Below are 22,358 nucleotides of genomic sequence, written 5' to 3' on the forward strand. Positions count from 1 at the left end.
CCCTGCATGGAGCCTGCTTCTCTCTGCCTGTGTCTCTGCCTCTCTCTCTCTCTCTCTCTCTCTGTCTCTCATGAATAAATAAATAAAATCTTAAAAAAAAAAATTTGTGTGCAACATAACGAGTGTGTGTGTGTGTGTGTGCATATATGCAGGCACATGCATGTGCACGAACATGCACGCACCAGGAGAAGCCTGGCAGGATGGACACCCAAATGTCAGCAGTGGTGCAATTACACCAGGTGCTACATTCTCCAAATTTCCACAACGAATAATATATTCCTTTATAGTTAGAATCAGTCTATAAAAATAAACCTCAATTAAGAGATACGGATGAATCATAAAACTAAAGTACTTCCCTCTTCACACGTACTGTTATGATTCTCTTAAAACAACTATTAACAGGCTTCCTTTAAAATATGCAGCCACTCAGTAAAAAAGACAAGCCAATGACACAAAAACGAACATGCAGACTTGGCAGGATTTCTGCAGGCTTCTTCCATGCTCAGGGGAGCTGGGGGGGAGGGAGTGCAGCTGGGGGGCCGGGGCACATGCGGGAGGCTGCTGGGGGCGGCTCCAGCTGTCTGTCCCACCGCCAGGTGTGTTTACGACAATCCTGTGAGCTGAGCAGCAGCAGGAAGCCGAGCTGCCTGCGGCCCACGGCGCCTCCCCGGGGCTACTCAGGCACGCAGGACACAGGACAGGACCCGCAGGAGACGTGTGCACGCGTGTGAGGTCCCGAACACGGGAGGGTGCCTGGACATCCTGGGAGAGGAGCGAGCTCGAGAGCGCAGGTTTCCCCCTGGGGCCAGGGAGGAATCTTTTCCATCTGACAAGACTGGAAAGGCTTCTGGTAAGTGGATCAGAGCTTTGGAAAAGGAAGCTGAAGTCACAAGAAAAGATGCTTTGTCCCGATAGAGCCACTTGTGAGGGCGCAGGTGGCCCAGGGCCTGCCGAGAGCCAGCAGCGTTGGAGGGCCACTTCCACATCTCCACTCGGGGCTGGGAAGCCTACCTGCTGCGGAGCAGAGAAAAGCTGCCTGCTGGCTTCAACAAAGCCCACCAAGGCTCCCTGTTCACACCGCCCCAACAGCCCAGGGCCCCTTGGGGCCCCAGACAACACTACCATCTTGCCTTGAGCATGATTCCTGAATAAGCCAACTTCCCATTTCCCTGCACTGTCAGATGGACCACACACCTGTCCAGGGCCAGGGGTGAGCTAGGGGACCACACACCTCTCCACGGCCAGGAGTGAGCTAGGGGACCACACACTTGTCCACAGCCAGGGGTGAGCGAGGGGACCACATACCTGTCCATGGTCAGGGGGTGAGCTAAGGGACCACACATCTGTCCACGGCCAGGGGGTGAGCTAGGGGACCACACATCTGTCCATGGCCAGCGATGAGCTGGGGGACCACACACCTGTCCACAGCCAGGGGGTGAGCTAGGGGCCCACAGGTCTGTCCATGGCCAGGGGGTGAGCTAGGGGACCACACACCTGTCCAGGGTCAGGGGGTGAGCTAGGGGACCACACACCTGTCCACGGCTAGGGGGTGAACTAGGGGACCACACACCTGTCCACGGCTAGGGGGTGAGCTAGGAGACCACACACTTGTCCATGGCCAGGGGGTGAACTAGGGGAACACACACCTGTCCATGATCAGGGGGTGAGCTTGGGGACCACCCACTTCTCCCTGGCCAGGGGGTGAGCTAGGGGAACACACACTTATCTACGGCCAAGGGGTGAGCTAGGGGACCACACTCTTGTCATGGCCAGGGGGTGAACTAGGGGACCACACACCTGTCCACGGTCAGGGGGTGAACTAGGGGACCACACACCTGTCCACGGCCAGGGGTGAGCTAGGGGACCACACACTTGTCCACAGCCAGGGGTGAGCGAGGGGACCACATACCTGTCCATGGTCAGGGGGTGAGCTAAGGGACCACACATCTGTCCACGGCCAGGGGGTGAGCTAGGGGACCACACATCTGTCCATGGCCAGCGATGAGCTGGGGGACCACACACCTGTCCACAGCCAGGGGGTGAGCTAGGGGCCCACAGGTCTGTCCATGGCCAGGGGGTGAGCTAGGGGACCACACACCTGTCCAGGGTCAGGGGGTGAGCTAGGGGACCACACACTTATTCACGGCCAAGGGGTGAGCTAGGGGACCACACACCTGTCCACGGCTAGGGGGTGAGCTAGGAGACCACACAGTTGTCCATGGCCAGGGGGTGAACTAGGGGAACACACACCTGTCCATGATCAGGGGGTGAGCTTGGGGACCACCCACTTCTCCCTGGCCAGGGGGTGAGCTAGGGGAACACACACTTATCTACGGCCAAGGGGTGAGCTAGGGGACCACACTCTTGTCATGGCCAGGGGGTGAACTAGGGGACCACACACCTGTCCACGGTCAGGGGGTGAACTAGGGGACCATACACCTGTCCATGGCCAAGGGGTGAGCTAGGGGACCACACACTGGTCCTCGGCTAGGGGTGAGCTAGGGGACCACACACTTGTCCACGGCCAGGGGGTGAGCTAGGGGACCTCATGCCTGTCCATAGTCAAGGGGTGAGCTACAGAGTTTGGAAGAACTTTGAACTTCTCAGGTGAACAGTCACCTGCTGGCCACAGTATAACTGCTGTTGGCCTGATGACTCCTGCTGCTTTTCCAAGGACCATGCAGAACACATGCACACTGGACGGGAGAGGTTAATCCCACTATGGCAACAGTCAGTTTTAATATCACTTAACACACAGATGGTCAGTGGGTGAAAAGTGAGACCAAGCTACTTGCAGCCTAGGAGAAACCCACTTTGAACATAAAGACGCCACCAGAAGCCTCAGGGATGAAGGACGCCTGCACTCACACGTGCCACACAAAGCCAGAGAAGCTGTGTTGTCTCAAAGAATATCTTCTACTTACGACCACAGGGGCAACGTTATTTCTCAGGCACCTACACGTGCATGCAGTACCCAGCAGCTGTGGGCAGAAAGTCTGCATGGAGCAGGCATGAGGACCCCCCGGCCCCTGCCAGCACTCCGCTCACAGGCAGAGACTGAGCACCTCTGAGTGGCACGAGATCTGACTTCACATCTAGTTCGTGTTCAGAACAAGTGTCTATGAAGTGACATGCATTCTCTGAGGACGGGAGACAAGAAGTCATGCCAAGGACACTGGTGGAAGCTGGTGCGGCTTGGAGACTCGGGAGCAGCCACTGCTCCCGGGGCCTCCCTGCTCACAACGATAACCAGAGGGTGGCAGTGGCCCCGTGACGTGAGCCCCTCAGTGCACCCACGGTCCTGGCCAAGGACGGGTGTGTGGTCCCGTCGGGGTTTACAGGGCACCTCCTGGGTGGGGCCCAGGTGGGGTCCTGCCCCCCGTGGTCACTCTGCTGTCCTCCTCGAACTCGTGTTGTGTCCCACAAGCACTTGTGTCAGGCAGGGCTCCGTGATCCAGTCTGGCATTCCCAGTCACTCCTGCTCGCAGGAACCCCCTGCCCAGCCTCCAGAGCACCGGCACCCCCAGGGCTGCGTGTCCAGCCACACTTACCGGCTTACATAGGTCTCTATCCAGCTTGGCCTCTGTCTCCCAGATGTGGTGACCGTCTAGGGGGAAGAGGCAGAGGGAAGCCCATCAGTTTGGGTGCCTGGGCGAGTGCCCCGCCTGGACGGTGAGCCCTGACCAGGCACAAGGGACCCCGGGGACCACAGCCCTCTGACCAGCTCGGGCCACCCGGGCTGTTAACGCAGAAGAGCAAACAGTTACATGTGCGTCACCAGCTGAGAGGACATGCCTGGCCCAGACGTGGGCAGGGAGCCTGGCAGAGCCCGAAGGACCCACCCACCCCCTCTGTAGGAGGGAGCCACATGCAGTGCATGCCCCAGAAATCCAACCCCCTCCTACGTCCTCAGGCCCACCGCCCCAGCTTCATGCCAGGCATGAGTGGTTTCTACATGCCAAGCTTTTCTGAGGGAGGCGAGCCCAGGAGAAGCACCCGTGACCCAGGAGAGGATGCACAGGCCAGGGAGCTGACCCAGGTCTGTGTCCCGGCCCCTGTACCCACCAGCTCCAGCCTAAGGTGCGTGCGTGCCAGGAAGCAGGGGCAGATGACCCAGGGCTGCAAAGCCCCCGTGTGTTTTGGGAGCAGAGTTGTTCTAACGCGTGAGGGCCTGGGAGCCCTGGTCCTGCCTCTGCTCAGACCAGCGGTCGGCTGAGGGAGAAAATCCTCTCTCTGATGGCTTCTTGCCACATCAGGACACAGAAATGCAAAATATGGTATTTTTAACTTTACCCCAGTGGCCATTTGCATGTTTCAAAAAAAAAAAATAATAAAAAGGCTCCCAATAGGCCTTGAAAGGGCTCAGTGTTCCTTGGGTCCCGGCCTGCAAGGGGGGAGCTTCAGGGAGCCTGGGGTGGGAATGTCTGCGAACTGAGCTCTGGGCCTTCAGGAGCCTCTCCAGGGCTGCCGGCCACGTGGGGGACAGGCGGGCGTTTCCCCAATCGGCAGACGGGCATCCCCTGCTGAGGACTCCCTCCTCCTCCTCTCCTGTGACTCTGTCCCCAAACACACAACTACAGCAAGAGACGCTTAGCAATGCTCCTGCTGTTTTCGAAGAAGAGATTGTGTGTATGTGTGTGTAACAGATCCTAAATTATAAATAAATTAGACAAAATCTCCTTCTTCTGCCTGACAGTCAGGGCGGGCAGGGGTGGAGGGTGGAGACAGCAGGAGGAAATATGAGTCACAGAGCCCGGAGCAACGTCGGCGTGCCAGGACACATGGGCCTCTCGGGATGCCCGGGCTCCCAGTGCCAACTACCCACCAGATGAACCCACTCAGCGATAAGATGCAGACCAGGGCCCAGGGGATCAGCCGCCCTGTCTCCTCCACGAAAACATTATCGGAAACTAAAAATACACTCTGCCATTCTCAAAGGCACCAACCAAGACTCCCACAAAGCATCACAGTTTCCGGAACGCCGAAGCATCCTTAACCCCCCAGCCCCTGAGCTGATGGGCAATCCTGAGCCATGGGGGTCGGGGGACTGGGGCCAGGGGTCGGGGTTGGGGCCCAGGGACTGGGCCTGGAGGTTGGGGTTGGGGGCCAGGGGCTGGGCCTGGAGGCCAGGGTCAAGGGCTGGGGACCAGGGGCAAGAGGCTGGGGACCAGGGGCAAGAGGGTGGGGCCAGGGACTGAGCCTAGAGGCCAGGGTCAGGGGTTGGAGGCCAGGGGCTAGGGTTGGGGGCCAGGGGCTGTGCCTGGAGATTGGGGTCGGGGGCTGGCCAGGGGCTGGGGTTGCGGGCAGGGGCCGGGGTCCAGGCAGCCTTCCAGGCCGTGCAGACAGGAGCCCCACCCACCACTTAAGGATTTGAAACGACCCCGTTCCCTAAGCAAGTGACCCAAGTGCTCCTCCTGCCCATGGCACGGCCTCCATCTGCTGCTGGGAGGCTCAGCACGGCGCCTGTGGACCCAGCACAAGCCTCCTGGGCCTGCGGGCACCGGTCCTTGTCAGAGCGTCAGCCCAAGGCTGGCAAGGCCCACTGTGCGTGTACATTCAGCTTTCCCAAGGCCTGCCCCACTAACTGCAGAGTAAGAGAGCACAAGCAGAGCCTCCAGACACTCCTGTCAACCACCAGGCTTCTGGAAGGCGGGAAGGGCAGGGCCTGGAGGTCTCAGGGGCCCAGGGCTCCCAGCACACTCTGCGCACCTGTCCTGGGCTCTGGGCCTGTGTTCCCTGAGTCCTCGTATCTGTGACTGAATCACAGCCCAGCCCATAGAGGCAGGGGCACGGCCTGTTTTACTGAGGATCCCCAGCAAGCTGCCACCCACATAGAAACAGATACAGACCAATTGCCCAAGATGGCAGTGCCCAGGCCACTCGACGTGGCTGATAATCGTGTACACCAGGGAACTGTGAAGCCGGCTCCCACGTGCACCAGAACCAGCAGGGACCCAGTCGCAGTCGCCCCAGGAGCTGGTGGCATGGGCCCCACCGTCCAGCCTGTGGACTTCCAGCCCCTGGGTGCCCCCTCTGCCAAGCCCAGCCAGAGGTGGGCCCCACGCAGGCACTAAGCAAAGCCCCAGCCTCCACAGGGACGGGAAAGGCTGGCCCTGGAAGAGCCGAGGAGCTCCAGCCTTATCAGGAGCCCCAGGTCCTCAGTAGGAAACTGTGCGCAAGCCCAGAAGTAAAAATATTCCGAATCATTAGGGAATTCCCTGCAGGGTGAGTCATCGGAAAGGCTTCCCCGCCACACCCGCCCGGAGGCTTCCACAGCCGGCCTGGGCCGCTCGCCTCCCTGCCCAGCGCTGACTCACACGCTCCCGGGCGGCCTCTGCGGGAGCGTCGGCGGCCTTCCCGAGCGCTCCAGAGCCCTGCCTGGCTTCCCACCAAGTCTCAGCACCGTGCCGGGGTCTGCCAGTCCCGGGTGGAGAGACCAACGGTCCGTCACATGGAATCGCAGCTTCCCTGCAGCCCAGGTGACGCCGCCTGGGCCACGTGCACACGGTCCCCACCCCGCATGGCCGCCGGCTGCTGACACCGCCGGGTGCACACCAGGACCCCAGGAGGCCACGGCGGGGTGCACATGGGGGGCCGCTCCACACTCCTGTGGGGGCCACAAAGACGGGTGCCCACACGGGGGCAGGTGGGGGTGCTCTGGGGCTGTTCTGGTCACATGGGTCCCACACAGGGGAGTGCCCCCCTGCAGCTGGTCTTCACCCTTCCCCATGCCCGAGACACTCCCAGGCCTCACACTCTGGGGTGCCCGCTTCCCGCAGAAGAGACTCCAGGGTGAGCTAGGATCACTGTCCCACCGTGGGCTCAGCCTGGCCGATCCTCACTGAGGGTGACTCTCCACGAGCAGACTCCCCTCTGGGGCACCCGCCCAGAGAAGGGAGCACACGTTCTTGCTGGCGCACCCGCACCACAAGTTGGGCACCACCCCAGCGTCTACCCTGAAGGGATAAGCCCACATGGTCCATGCACATGACAAACGCCACTCAGCCTTCAAAGGGACGAGATTCCAATGCACTCCTGCAGGGAATCCCTGGGAGACGGCCGCTTGGGGCATGGAGCTGGGCACAGTGGGACCCACACCATGCACGTCCAGGGCAGCGTCCACAGGGACAGCTAGTGGCTCTGAAGCTGCCAGGCTGGGGGGAACAGGGATGAAGGCTTCTGGGAATTTCTAGAACTAGTGGGACACCTACCTGGCTCTGAATAAGCCAAAGACCAATGAACTTTAAGTGGATGAGCCACGTGGTCTCAGTCATATCTCAGCAAAACAGATAAAATGTCAGTTCTCCAACCTGTGTGTGACCTGTGCCACCTCACCCAGCAGCGTCCTCTCCACACCTCTCCTTTCCCATCAAGACCCAGAGCTGCAGTAGATGTGGGAGGGCAGGACCTGGAACACAGCTCTCCTGCTGGGGAGGGACCCGAGCCCACTCTCTGGATGTGACCTCAGTGCTGAAACAGGAGCACCTGGGCGCAGTTTGGGTCAAACCACAGGGAAACACTGGCCACCAGCCCAGAGAAAGGATTCTGGTGCCAACCCTTTCCCGGCAGGGACACAAGGCCTGTGGACGGGCCCCCTGCCCACACTGGGCCCCCTGCACTGTCCAGTGCTGGTCGCCATGCCCCAGGAAGGACAGGGGAGGCCCAAGGTCATGCTGGCATCCCACAGAAGAGCCTTGTGAGGGAGGGGTGAGACCATGACTCCCCAGGGGGCACCAGGGCGCATCATCCTGGGGCATCAGTGAAGAGAAGCCTGACCCGGGGAGAGAAGCAGGACAGGAGGGTGGCTTCCAGCATCACCGGTCCTGCACAGTCACAGGTGATACTGTCCGAGGGCGCCAACTGTTTCTGCTGCCTCATGCAGCCAGGCCCTGGTGGGTGTACCTGCTAGCTATGCTGCTGCAAGCTGCCCCCCACCTGCCCAAGAACGCTGCCCGTGGAAGTCACCTCCTTGGCACACAGCTGTCTCTGTGGATAGGTGGGCCCTCTCGCCCCCTCCCGCCCCCTCCTGCCCCCTCCCATGTCCACGCCCGGAAAACTCAGAGCAGATGCCTTCTTCCCCACACCAAGTCACGACCTGCACGTACGTGAGCCCCACCACTGGCCGGCGGTGTCCATGTCTGGGCAATTCCCAGAAACCCTTCAGAAGAAGCATGCCAAGGCAATGGGACCCCAGCCCTGAGGCCACAGCCCTGCCCCAGGGCGGGAGAGGTGGGTGCCAGAGGTTGCCGCTGAGTCCTCGCTGCCAGAGCCCAGATGGCCAAGGCCCGGGATGTAACCCCGCTGGCTGTGCCCAGCTGCGCCCGGCTGGGGCGGAGAGACAGCGGGCCCCTGGCTCCTGGGCAGTGTCACGGCCGCACAACCTGGCTGGGGGGGGCGGGGCAGTGGGCTCACACACATACCTGCTCTCACACACCCTGACACATCTGCTCACACAACCCTGACACACCTGCTCTCACACTCTGACACATGCACCTGCTCTCACATACACTCCCTGACTCACGTGCTCACACATGGTCCAACAATCCCCACCATATACACCTGCTCACACACACACTTGCTCTCATACATGTGCTCTCTCTCTCTGACACACATACGTGCTCACACATGCTCCAGCAATGCCCACCACACACACCACACCTAAACTGGCATCTGAGTCCAGGCCTATGTGTGAGCCGGTGAGTACCTGACAACAAGAAAAGCTGCACAGGACCCCCCGGCCTCCACTCTGTGGGGAGGGGCTTTCCCAGGTGTGCTCTGCTCCGGACTGTGGCCTGAGACCCAATCTTGAACATGAAGTCATCCCTAGCGGATGTCCTGAGAGTCGCTAGAACTGGGTGGGGGGCAGAGATGAGGAGCGACCACGTCACACACACACACACACACACACACACACACACACGTGAGGCCTGGACACGCAGCTCAGGGATCCTACGGGCCAGAGTCCGTGCTTTCCCCTCCAGCAGCCTTCAACCCTCCCCCACATCAGAGAAGCTTCTGGTAGCACAGGAGCCACTATCCTGCTTCAGGAGCAACAGGCATGTGTCAAACCCAAGGGAGGGAGGTGTGCAGACCCCGAAGCTCACCAACCAGGGAAGGCCCGTGTCGGCCTTCGAGTCTGGAATCTGGTCACCTCTAAAGGATTTTCTTAGCCATGGCCCTGCATGTGGGGCATTCAGAACGAAGTCGGGAGATGAGGGGAAGGGGATTGCGCAGGTGGAGCTAGTGCAGGCTCGGGAACTCAGGCTCATGGCCCGCTCTGAGCGCCCTCCCCGCTCCCTGTGGCACACACTGTGGGGGGAGTGTGGGGGATAACGCTGCCTCCTCCGATCATTAGCCCCTCCACCCCGCCCCCCACCTGGGACCAAGGGTGGGGTGGGAGCCTCCTCCCAGGAGGGCCCACCCGTGGGTGGCTCAGCCCAGCAAACTGAGGAGGAGCCGGTCACCTGGGAAGCCACCAAAGGGGAGGGACCCAGGCCAACCCTCAGGGGAGCCACCTGGGGCTTCTTGGGGAGGAGCGCTGAGCACCCAATGAAGAGTGATCTGGGGCTGGAATGGCACCCACACTGCAGCCTGACCAACTGGCTTCCACGTTTATACCCAGGGGGCCCATGTCTGGGCACAGCAGCCCAGGCCTTAGATGCACAGAATGGCAGCTGGCCCCAGCTCACAGCAGCGCCCCCCACCAACCCTGGGTGTGGTCCAGCTAAAGAAGGCGCTGCTGCTGGAGGCCCCCAAGTTTGGGTGAGGTTTGTGGGCAGCAGAGAAGCCAAAACAGGCTTCACTCATAGTTTTCAGTAATGGCAGGATGACAGACGGGAACCCCAGGGAACGCCCCCCTACAGCCCTGGGGTCAAGAGCACGACAGTCTGATGCACCCAGACTGCTGCTGCGCTCACCTATTCTGCCTCTGGCCTGCCTCAGCGGCAGGGAGCCCATGTGGCTCATGCTGTCCTCATGTGTACTCAATGCGACCGCGTCCCTTGGGTGGACACAAATGCATGCATGTACGAATACATGACTTAGTCCACACACACAAGTGCTACCAGTCATCTTCGCGGCTACAGATGGGGGAAGGTCAGCAAGTCACGTCCCATGCTGGTATGTCTGTGACATGTGGGGCTGGCGGCCTGAGGCCGGGCCTCCTGCACCGGACACTCAGCCACAGGCTGTCACACGCTGCCTTGTCCTCAGCAGTGCCCTCTGACGCCGAAGCCACAAACCGGATCCGAATCCTCGGAGGAAAGGTATCCTGACACCTGGACCTTTTGGGAGACACAGGAAAGGACTCCCCCCAAAATCTTGATGGTCTTCTGGAAAGCACCATCACTTACACAGCCAGAGCGCCGTGCTGCCCTCCACAGTCTTTGTGACACGTCTCACAAGGACTCCACAGCCCCTCCTCCCATCTGGGCTGGCCCCAGGGACCTGCCAATGCTGCCCTCAGCACAGGCACCCACGCCCCTCCATCTCTGACCTGCTCCTGCCGCGGGTGTGGGGAAGTGCACCCCTCCAGGAGGTACAGCAGCTGTGGGCACCCCTCGAACAGAAAGAACTCCTTGAGACCCTCACAAAGCCCTGGGTTGCGGGTGCCCTAAGCCCAGAGCGGCTGCTGGGAGGCCCAGATGCAGGCGGTAGGTGCCCCGAGATGCCCAGAGCAGCGTCCCAGCGGGAAGAGCTGGGAGCCCGTGGGCCTCCATGGTGGGGCTCAGGCCTGCCGGCTCACATGCCACCCTGGCACCGGCCCAGCAGCAGCGTGAAGACTGAACTTCCCAAGAGACCAACGGCTGCATCAGAGCCCTGCAGGACAGCTGCGCTTTTAACCTGAATTGACTTTAGTGTTTTCTCCAAAACATCAACTAGGAAAAGCCCAGTTACAGTTACAGAGCACATCAGGACATGTGAGGTGGAGTGCCGCCTCCGCCAGGAGTCAGAGGTCAAAGTGGTTTCCTTCTCTTGGAAATGTGACTTGCATGAGATGCAAACCACCTCATTTAAATACAAACACAAGCAGTGACAGCGTCCAGAGGTGTAACCACAGTGTTCATACCCACTCACAACAGTTGCGGCCTCTGACCACATTGCCACCTATGCTTGCAGCTTGCCGGCCGTGCGCCTGACGCCAGGCTGCTGCAGGGAGTGGCTGGAGGGCCCCTGGGTGAGGATGGCGCTGGTTACGCACCTAGGGACTAAGGTCCCCACACTGTGGGCTGGCGGCCAACCTCCACGTGGCACTGTGATGCCATGGAGCAGAGACCTGGAAATGAGTGGGCCGGCTGGCGGGGGGACCTGCCCTGAGAAGCAGCCTCACAGTGCCCACAAAGCAGGGAGCCTCCAGGAGACCCCATGATCCCATCCTGGCGCCAAGGTGATGGCGCATGGGCTTCTCCTTTGGGTGGCAGCCAGGAGAGTGCCACCTGGGGCTGCATCTCAGTGCATCTCCTTGCAGCCCGGCAAGCAGAACGCCATGGCTGCACCCCCCACCCATGCTTGTTTATACAAAGCTCAAATGGTTACACCATTTCAAAATTACCCTCCTCCAAAAAAAGGTGTTCCAGTAACGCAAATTCTGACCATTATGCCTTGTTGTTTTTCTCCATAATTCACAACGTGTTTTCCAATTATGTGCATGATTACACAGGATGACTGAGCTGAACACGCAGAACTCTCAAGCCCGTTTTGATGGAGGCACTTAAGCTTCCTGCACAAAATCAAGACCTCATTGTGGATGCTAATCACTGGCCTGGTTTCTAGTGATCAGCGTGGGTCCTGCACTGGTGCTCTCTGGAAAACTCTCCGTTTCTGCAGGAAATGGGGAGGAGAAAACACAGCCCAGCGGCAGCAGCCCCATCAAGGGGGAAGGACCTCATGCCCATTGGCCATGCTTGGCAGGGAACCAGCTCCAAAATCAGCTGCAGAGAACTTCTGGGAGAGGCGAGCCCCACACACCCTCTCACCGGCTCTTGTTTGTGATTTGCATGGGTGCCCAGGGGCCTCTTGTCAGACGGTTCTCGGGGCAGGAGCTGCGCACACACGCACATCTGCCTGGCAGCACACCCAGGGGCCTATTGCCCAAACATCAGACAAGAGAGACATGCAGCAACCATGCCCCACCACTCCCCACACCGAGGTCTGCCCCCACCCACTTTGACGTCTACACATTTGGAGTGGTCTACACACACACACGCAGAACGGCTGAGAACCCAAGTGCCACGGCTCACACAGCAGCAGCACCTGCCTCTGCATCTGTGGCACCAATAAGAACGAGGCTTCAGGTCCAGGTACAGGTCCCACCGCCTGCCACGCTGCCCCGCATCCAGACGCTTGCCTCCAAGACGGCTGGGCTTCAGCCAGACGAGAAGCCCTTGTCTCCACAGAGCAGAACAGTGCTTCCCAAGACGGCATGCATGGTGGCCCGGGGCAGGGCCTGTGCACAGCCAGGAGGGCGCCCTCCATCCAGTCCAGGCAAAGGGCCAGGGGCCATGGCCAGCGTGCGGAAGGCAGCCCGCTGACACAGGCAGAGCTAGGAGATCTGCTCCTGCTTCCCAGCACACAGACACCCGCAGAGTGGCCATGCTCCACCACCAGGAACCAATTCCACCTGTGCCCAGAGCGGGGAAACACTCCTACGGCCTGTTCGCACAGGAAGTACCTGGTGCTTTCTCCACAAAAATGACTTTGGAGTCTTGCAGAAAGTTGTGTCCAGATAGGACCATCTTCTTCCCGCCAAGGACGGGGCAGCTGGCCGCGCTCTGCTTCTCCACGAGGGGCAGCTCCTGGGCCGACCGCTGGGCTGCATGGGGTCAGAACAGGGAGAATGAGCATGTGCCCCCGGCCCCACATCGCGCAGCAGCCTGAGTGGGTGCCCGGGCTCGGCCAGGCGGTCAGGAACTTGGATTTCCCGGCAGCTGCTCAGGGTCTGGGGCAGGGGGCGCGGTGCGTACACGGAGCACTAGGGCAACCGCATGCGGCATCCTGGCCACCCTAAGGACAGCCTCCTGCATGAGAGGCAGCAGCCCCACGCAGGTTCGTGTGACCACGCACACAGGGTGATTACACATCCAATTTGTGCACATGGGGAAATCAGGAGGCAGGAATTCGTGTTCGCACGCGTGTACGTCTGTGTGTGAGCCTGGGGGTGGGGTGGGGGAGGAATACGTGCACGCGTGCATGTAAGTCTGTGCATGAGCCTCCCTGGGGTGAATGCGTGCGCGTGCATGTGTGCATCTGTGGGAGAGCCTCTGTGGGGGAATGCGTGCGTGCACCTGCATGTCCTCTGTGAGCCTTCCACTCCAGGGGCCCCTCGGCTGTGTGCGGCCCAGACACAGCCTCCGGGGGAGGAGCAGCCGACTGGACCTCCTGTCACGGTGAGCAGAGCGTGGGCTCCTAGAGCTGGGAGCCACAGGGAGACCCTCCCCAGGCACTGTGGGCGTGCAGGCCCCGTGTCTGCACGGGGGGGCCTGGGGCTTCGGTCCTGTCTGGGCCGCGGGACCAGAGGGGCCGGGACAAGACAGGCAGTGACCAGAGCACAGGGCAGTTGGGTCATCTGGGGATGACAGGGCACAGTGAGGCCACCGACCCAAACTTTCTGGGCAGAAACAGTGGCAAGCACGGGCGTTTCTGCCACCAGCTCCACACCAGCAGTTCTCCTGCAGCTAGTGGGCTGGAGGGTGGAAGTCCCTGGGGCTTCGTGGGGTCAGGGGACAAGGCACAGCCACGGCTGGGGAGTCCTGGCACCGAACTGGGTCAGACTCTCAGGTCAGAGGTGAGGGAACCAAACCCAGACGCTCCCTAAGGTGGGCAGGTGAGTGTCCTGTGACAGCCACACCCCGTGACAGACGTTCTGACAGTGACCGCACTGTTCATGACAGTGGGCCGCATGTCCCGCCAGACCCTGCAAAGACTTCTGCGGGTCCCGCCCCCCAGAGCAGCCACTGCACACGGGTTTGTGAGGCTTCTGTCAATCACCTCACTTGCCGACAAAAGTCAACAAAGTCACTGCCAGGGGTCATGGAGCCCCTGCAGGAGCAGGGTGTCAAGCCTAAGGCTGGATGCTCCTGAATCACACAAAGGATGAAAGTAAGGAAAACCAGGGGCCACTAGGGAAGGCAAGCAAGTCCTATGTGGGCCAGCAAACTTAGTTTGCTCCACCCCACAACCAGACCGACGACCGAGTCCCACTCAGGTTCCATGCATGCACCTCGGGGTCTTAGCAAGCACCTTGGGGTCCATGCACGCATCTTGGGTCTCAACAAGCACCTTGGGGTCCATGAATGCACCTCGGGGTCCCAAATAAGCACCTCAGAGTTCCAAGCATGCACCTTGGTGTTCTGTGCAAGCATCTCGGGGTTTAAGCAAGCACCTTGGGGTCCTGAGTAAGCACCTTGAGGTCTGAGCAAACACCTTGGGGTCCCATGCATGCATCTCAGGGTCCGATGCATGCATCTCAGGGTTCAAGCAAGCACCTCGAGGTCTGAGAAAACACCTCAGGGTCCCATGCATGCATCTTGGGGTCCCGTGCATGCATCTCAAGGTTTGAGCAAGCTCCCCTCCTTGTCCTCCCTGCAGGTGCCAGCGGCAGGTGCCAGCAGCACACAAGAGCCCGTAAACCTGAATGCCTGCACAGCAGCCCCACGGGGTTGATGTGGCAGGCCGGAGACAGAAGCAACTGCACAAGCAGGAGGGAAGAGTCCATGCATCTACACAAACAAGGACAGGAAATGTGTCACAGAAATGAGAGAATGACACAGGCCTGGCTCCGGTACTCACAGCACTCAATGGGGTTGGAAGCCACCTGCAGGGACAGCGTCCGGCCGTTGGGCTGCGGGATGTGGACTCGGAAGACCAGCCTCACCCTGGTGTTCTTCCTCCCAATGTCTGTCTCCCCTTTCCGCAGCTCGATGTCAGAGTTTCGGAGCTTCAGAATCCCGGCACAGTCCACGCTGCCCAGAACAAGAGTCCACACGGGTCATCAGTCCCTGATGTGCAGCTCAGGGTGCCCCACTCCACCCCCTGCCAGGCCCACGGAGCCCCACACACCCGCACGGGGAAATGGCACTGCATTTAGCGTCCAGAGGAGTCAGTGGGAGGGGCAGAGCCATGAGGATGGGCCTTGCCACCCACAGGAGGGTCAGTTGTCAGCTCACAGAGGGCAGGCCTGCCGGGCCTCAGAGCCACTCGCGGCAGCAGCGACAGAGCCTCCCAGGAGACACCTGCCTGGATGCACTGCACTCCTTCCACAGGCAGCGTTTGTATCTGGTCACCAGTGAACCCAAAAATGAACAGGTGTCATGTTCAGGAGGTGAGGGCAACCTGATGGTGGACAGGCAGCCGGGACCGGCCATTGAGGTGCTACAGACCTGTCACCCTACAGATCTGTGGGGTGCCGAGCCCAGGGCCAGGGCAAAGGGGAGAAGCGGGCATGCTGGCCACATTGCCCGGCATTGCCCCACGCGCCCTGAGTGCCCCAGCCACGCAGGCACGGCTTACATGGCTCGCATGTTGTTCTCAGGCAGCAGTGGGATTTCCAGGACTTTGGTGTTGGAGAGGATGGCTTCATGACTGGTAGTGGAGACAGTCTTGCCTGTGATCCGGTGCACCTGGTAGAAGGCGTGGGGTCTCAGCAGGCGGTCGTCGGCCGTCCCGATGAACAGCTGTAGTGTGAGCGGTTCATTCTCCAAGTAGCCGTGAAGCTGCGGAGAGAACAAGAGTCCCAGGTAAGCACCTGCGCACAAAACGGCCCAGAACCACTGAAACGTTGACAAGCAGAGGCTGACTTGCTAGGGAATCATGCAGCAGGTGCTTGGTGCTAAGTACCCCTGCAGCCCGGCCCCTCAGTGAAGGACTCAGGAATACCACCCCAAGGGCGCCCTAATGGTCCTAGACCCATGTGAGCTGCAAGCATTCCTGTTGCCTCCATTCAAACACACATCCACGTGTGCCCCCCCCACATGCACATCTTGCACACATGCCACGGCACCACCCTGAGCAGCACCCAAGATGCCGGCAGCAGCTGGGAGGGGCTCTGCGTCCCCGCAAAGCCTCCCGCTGCAGCCCACCTCCTCCCTTCATGTGTCTCCCTGGCAGCTTGTGACACTGTCCGCTATAAAGACCACATGCTGCTGGCGCCTCCCAGAAACAGCACTCAGCCGTCTGCAGAAAACTTCCCCCTAAAAAACTCACATGTGCACCCCCAGGATAGGGTACTTTCTCCCTTGCACCCTGTCCTGATGTCCTGATGACACAGGACACTCCAGATAGACACAAAGTTGGCCCCTTTTTGCCCTGCTCAGGGCCACTCTGCCCCTGGGACAGGTGAGGGCTCCCTGCGGCCCTGGTGCCCCCAGCTCATGTCCCCAGCCATGGCAGGAAGCCCCATAGCAGGGCCTGGATCCTGGGAAGGGCCTGGCAATCCCAAGCTGTTGGCTCTGCGTTTCCTAGTCACACTCACTTTCCTCGACAACAGACAGTTGCTCTAACGCCGCTGCCAGATGACCCCGCGGGGCCGGGGGCTACCAGTGCCTCAAAGGAGCCTGGAGGCCAGCTGCCTGCCTGCAGTCGTGTGGCCAGCAGCCAGCACCCTGACCTGCAGGCATGGGGGGCTCTCTGAGAACCTACGGAAGGATGGCCCTGAGGAGCAGACACACGTCCTTGCCATCCCACCCACGGAGCACAGTTGTGAGCGTGACACCCCAGAGCACCTGCTACAGAGCGGGCACCCAAGGGGCATGTGGCAGGGCCAGGGAGGTGGGAGGGCACCCTGAGGTCACTTCACCCACACAAGGAGGCTGGTATGGGGTCACAGGGACCTGCCCTGCAGTGCAGGCCCGAACAGCCAGGGGGGTGGGGGGGACAGATGGGGCTCCCGTGTGAACCAGCGGGAGGTTTCTGTGCAGGCGGCAGGGCCGTGGCCAGGCTCGTGGCAACAGGGCTCAGGCCTCACGCATATCCCGCCTATACTGGTGCAGCTTTTATACTCGTGTTGACATCCCAATTTGAAAACAATAAACTTGAGAAGCAGGAACAGCAGCCCAGAGGCTGACGGAGGCTGACGGGACAGCGGGCAGGTCTGGGGCTCCCCAGGTGCAGCCGTGGCCTCAGATGGGATGCAGGCCGGCCACTCACCATCACTGTCCTGCCTCCTTGGCCAGCGAGATGCCATGGGAACACAAAAGGCCCCAGGCTGAGCGCTTGCTTCTGAAGACTCCTGTCTGCACCCCACGTTTCCCCTGGCCTCAGGTGGAAGGTGCTCTTTATGGAATCAGAGGTGCATGTGAGTGGCGCATGCCCATCAGCTGCCACGAGGAGGCAGGAAGGTAAGGCCAGCCCAGCTTCGGGTGGCAAACCTTTCGTCTCCAGAGAATGCAGGTATCCACATGCCAAGTGCATGCACCTCTTTCCCATGTGGGGGAGAGCCCAAGCCCCCAGGGGAGCCCCAGGTCGGATTGAAGAGGCCAGCTGTGCCCGGGTCACGCTGCCCGGAGGTCTGTCCACGAGCACCCATTTCCCTGTCACCACCTGCACCCAGGGCCTCACAACATTTGTTCTAAGTACAGCAATGTCTTCACCCTCAACCCAACTTAGAATAAAAAACACATTCGTCTGCAGTCACACCACAGAGGAGTCATGGGGATCCACCCTAGGAGTCCGTTACCCCAGAGGAGCAAGCACCTGCCTCTCCACATGTGCAGGGCAGCAGTGAGCCGTTAATCAAAATCAGGCTCAGAAAGACACATGTACTTACTGTTTTAACTTAATTAGAAGATAAGTTCCTTACAGGTTCTGAGTTCCCAGAGGACAACCCATGACGACACCTGTTCAGGAGGCAGATCTATGCACTGTCAGCAAACTGAATGTCTGGGCCCAGCCCACCACCTGCCACCCGCTGGGCAGAAGAGGACCGGGCACTCGTGAGAGGCCACAGGGCAGGGCCAAGGCCCAGGCACCACGTGTGCACCATGTGGCAGTTCAGTAGGGAGACTCTGACCATCACCCCAGGGATCTCCCAGTGCTTCCTGCAGACGGTGTGCATGGACGGAGAACACAGACACTTGTGCACGCACGCCCGCGGGCATGTGTGTACTCACACCCCACACACTCAGAGCCCACGTGCACACATGCATATACGCTCACGGGAGGGCTCCCCAGACACAGAGGTGCTGTGTGTGGTTAAGGCTTGTGGCCCGAAACTTGTGCACTGGGCACGCCATTTTCATCTTTTAGTGCCTGTAACAGGGTCCCACGCATCCATGGACGTGGTCATCATCAAAGTGGCTTCTTCATATTAAAATAATATGGTCCAGATCTACAGGTTCCTGACACACGTGGACCAAACACGTGTCCGACAGGCGTGTGCACACAGGTAGGGAGCACCGCTGGGGAGATGCCTGCAGAGGGACCGGGGATGCTGTGCCCGTGGGGTCAGCATGTGTGGAAGGGCTGCTCCTCTCAGCCCTGCATGTCCACACACGGTCTTGCGGCCCTGTGCACACAAGCACCTCACTGAGACCACATGTGGAGAACCTGTCCACAATGCCCGTTCCCAGGCAGTTCTCACTGACAAAGTGCTCTCCTCGTGAACACACGAGCATCCCCACCCGCACGCCTGGGTCAGGGTCAAGGCCAGGACCGGCTTGTGTGGCCCACTCAATCCTGTGTCCTCACTGTGGGGGAGGGTCACTTCAATCCTTTGCAGATTTAATGAGCTAAGGAGCCTTTGTGTTGTGCTGGACTCAAATCTACATTTTCATAACAGGCGACGTGCAAGTAAAATCAGAGCCTGATTAAGGGCTGATTTGCCCTGTTCTGCCACTTGCGGTTTCTTTCTATGACATTTAACACAATAAGGCGTAAATGAGTCTTTGGCCAGAATAGCCTCTCATGTGGCCAAGGCGTGTCCGTGGCAGAGGAGGCAGCCCCACTCGCTCACAGCACTGGGAAATGACAGTTCCCACGTCCCCCAGGGCCTCCCTGGGCCGCCTCTCTGAATGCATGCAGAGCGCAGTGGATTCTGGGTACAACTTCACCCTTTTAAAAACATGTCATTTCAGTGAAAATGGGAATATTTAAGGTTTAACCTGGGAGATAAACATCTATTATTCAAAACATGAAGTTCATTTTCAGGAAAGCAGTTTGAACAGTCCACACGCTGCCCTACATGGGCGCTCTGCCTCCGGCATGGTTCACCATCTGTCAAGACGGTATTTATAAAGTTACCTGTCATAACAATGACCTCTCTTTGCTTCAACTAAACAAAATGTATTATTCCATTTTCAAGGTGTAAGAGCTGCTAAGTTTTCTACACGTAAGAATGTTTGTTTTTAGCTCCTGTGCTTACCTCAGCACTCAGGGGTGGGTGATAAGTGACAAGTGGGGCAAAACCCTTTGAGAGCGCCGCTGGACACGTGCAGGCAGGGTCGCGGTGGCACGGCTTGCTGTTCAGCCAGTGTAAAATTCACCTCTTTACACGAAGCCCAAAGGAACCACAGGGAGGGAAGCCCAGCTTGCAATCAGGATTCACGCTTTAACGTGAACTTGCAGTGACCACAGTAACTTGTGGCCCTGCGTAGTGTGAACCCTCATGTTAGGGTAGGTCCTGAATCCTCACCGCCCGACAGGGAGGCTGCGCCCGCACCCACACGGGGTTTCCTACATCCACGCACATTCCCTCCCAAATGACAGAAGGAAAGCTGCACAGTCTCTACCTGACGGCACTGCTACCTGATACAGGAGGTGATGGCGTGACAGTGACTGCATCAGGGGGCAGAGCCTAGCTGTCACACCACCTCATGCCTAAGATGGCCATGGTACACAGACGAACAGCAACCTGCTGCCCATGGACACCTTGTTAAGGGAGCAGAACACAAGAAAGCCGGACAAGAGCAGAACTAGGCCTGACATGTGGAGCCTGCCATCGGAGAACTCCTGATCTGCCTGAGAACACACAGATGGATCCACGCAGGCCTTCACCAGACGCTGCCCCTGCTCTTTTCAGCCATGCCCCTAGGCACCTGCTAAAAACAGTGTGAGCAGAGCCTTCACGGGGGTCTGAGCGCAATCTCTGCAGAACAGAGCCTCCCCGCTGCATGAAACACTCAGGATCCCCCTCAAGAGCCTGGCCGTGTACGCAAGCATGTGAGCGTGCATGTGCACATGTGTGCAGATGTTTACAGAAGTCTGTGTCTGCATGTAGCAGGTGTGTGTCTCACTGGATGCAGGTAGAACCGCTGGCATGTGGTCGGGAAGGGGCTCCTGGCCAGGCTGCTAACAGGATGACTAGGCAGGCCAAGGCGATGGTCCTGCGCAGGCAACGCCAAGTCATTTTTAACAGCTTTACTCAGGCAACAGTTTCTGTGGCAAAAGTCCATCTACTTTTAACCATGTAACTTAAGATTTGAAGTCCTTCCTGTAAAAAAAAAACACTCAGGGACATAAGGAGGGCGGGGAAAATGGGCTTGTTTTCTGATGTTAATGTTGGTATTGTGCTGTCTTCTCAGGAAAAGGGAAGGGAGATTCAGTCGAAGTGAGGACCAGATTGCATCCAGAGCTGCCTGGGCTGTGAGATCTGGTTTGGTAGGGGGTGTGGTCAGCAGACCCTATGTGGGAGAGTATGGACGGAAGACCAACAGCGTCATGGTAAGGCTATGCACACCATCCACACAGGTGCACCTGTGAAGACCGGACGCACAGAGCAAAGGCTGAGTCTCCGCACCAGGAGAGCAGCTTGCAGGCCCACCAACAGAGCCCCTGACGGCTCTGGACTCTAAGATCTCTGGGGGCCCAGGTTACCCTTCAGAAGGGGTCCGTGCATGATCTCAGGCTGCATGGATTCTAACCTAAAGATAAAGGACCTGGTGATGGATGCCCCATACCCTGTGCCACAGTAGGAGAGCTGGGAGGGGGTGCTTGGGTGGCTCAGCGGTTGAGCTCTAGCCTTCGGCTCAGGGCGTGATCCTGGGGTCCTGGAATCGAGTCCAACATCGGGTTCCCCGCAGGGAGCCTGCTTCTCTCTCTGCCTGTGTCGCTGCCTCTCTCTCTGTGTCTCATGAATAAATAAATAACACCTTAAAAAAAAAGAGAGCCAGGAGGCTGAAGTCACTCCCTCCACACATACATGTACATCCACACACACACACAGTACAGAGGATCATATATGTGTACACACTTGTGTATGTATGTGTGCACATGTGTATGTGGCTTGTACATGACTGTAAATGTACATGTGTGTGCGCAAGGGTGCACATGCATGTATGTGTACATGTGTGCATGCATGCCTGTAGGCGTATATGTGTACGTGTATGTGTGCATGAGTGTGTGTGCCTGCCTGTAGGTGTATGTGTGTGCCTGCCTGTAGGTGTACATGTGTGCATGCATGCCTGTAGGTGCATGTGTGTGCATGTGGTGAGTGTGTGCACTACATCCAACAGCAACGCTAAGTTTATATGATGTCACTTAAATTCTGCGAATTCCTCCTGTGAATGACCTGACAAAGGTCCTAGACCGGGTTCCTCCTCATCTAATAGCAGAGTTACCCAGCACTTAGGCTGCACTTGGTCACAGTCCTGACAACAGGAGCACTCTAGGGGCTGTGCACTGTTCCCTTCAGGACAACAAGCTCACTCTAGAGTTCCCTGCGTTTTGACACAGAGAATGTTTCTATCTTTCTGAAACAGTAAAGAATAAAAAGTAGTGAGAGCTGTGGCTAATGAGTCTGTTGTGTAAGTATTTGGGAAGCACAGACTCCCCGAGACCATGCCCCCAGGACCACTGGCCACGACCCTCGACCAGACAGGGACAGTGCTCTGCCTCTGGGAACAGACTCACATCTGCTAATGGGATGGCTACAGTTAACAATAGATTTGAAACTTTCCAAGGACTATACCCATCAACTGTTCACTCAAAAAGTCCCAGTATTTGATTTTGCTGGAGGGTGGGTGCACATCTGTAACAAAACACGGATGAAACAGAGGTGACCAAGAGGCTCAGAGCTTGGGGGTCCCTTGGGGGCACCTGCACAGAAGTGTCTGGGGCTCAGGGGCACTCATCAGAACCAGACACAGCAAAGGTGGCTTCTGAAGCACCTGTTGGCATTTCTGCTCTCATGGGCGGATGTGCCGTGTCGGGGAGCTGCCGGGTGGAGCTGGAGTCCCATGTCTCCTGGCTGCCCCCTGCGTCCCAGGATGCCTGCCTGCCAAGTTACCTAAACATACGACCCCCGGGGCTCTACGAGCCAGGTCAGCCTCTTCTCCGGCTCTGGCAAAGTGAACTTGCTGCCACTGGCGGCATGGAATTTCATGTTCCCAGGGGGCGGGGGGCCAGGAGCACGCTCCTCACTGCTCCTC

The 22,358-nt window shown here is 58.9% G+C and overlaps 1 protein-coding gene across 6 annotated transcripts in view; it reads right to left on the minus strand.

Annotated features, from left to right (window-relative positions):
- NFATC1 (nuclear factor of activated T cells 1) overlaps positions 1-22,358 on the minus strand; it is a 96,083-nt gene that overhangs the window by 41,322 nt on the left and 32,403 nt on the right. For all 6 annotated transcript variants that reach the window (XM_038525723.1, XM_038525724.1, XM_038525725.1 and 3 more), the window contains exons 5-8: positions 15,508-15,710; positions 14,788-14,960; positions 12,671-12,811; positions 3,552-3,607 (exon numbers count right to left, since the gene is read on the minus strand). In XM_038525723.1, coding sequence (XP_038381651.1) covers positions 3,552-3,607; positions 12,671-12,811; positions 14,788-14,960; positions 15,508-15,710 — 573 coding nt within the window. The remainder of the gene's footprint in view (positions 1-3,551; positions 3,608-12,670; positions 12,812-14,787; positions 14,961-15,507; positions 15,711-22,358) is intronic.

Source organism: Canis lupus, chromosome 1, assembly GCF_011100685.1.
Source record: "Canis lupus familiaris isolate Mischka breed German Shepherd chromosome 1, alternate assembly UU_Cfam_GSD_1.0, whole genome shotgun sequence".
NCBI lineage: Eukaryota > Metazoa > Chordata > Mammalia > Carnivora > Canidae > Canis > Canis lupus.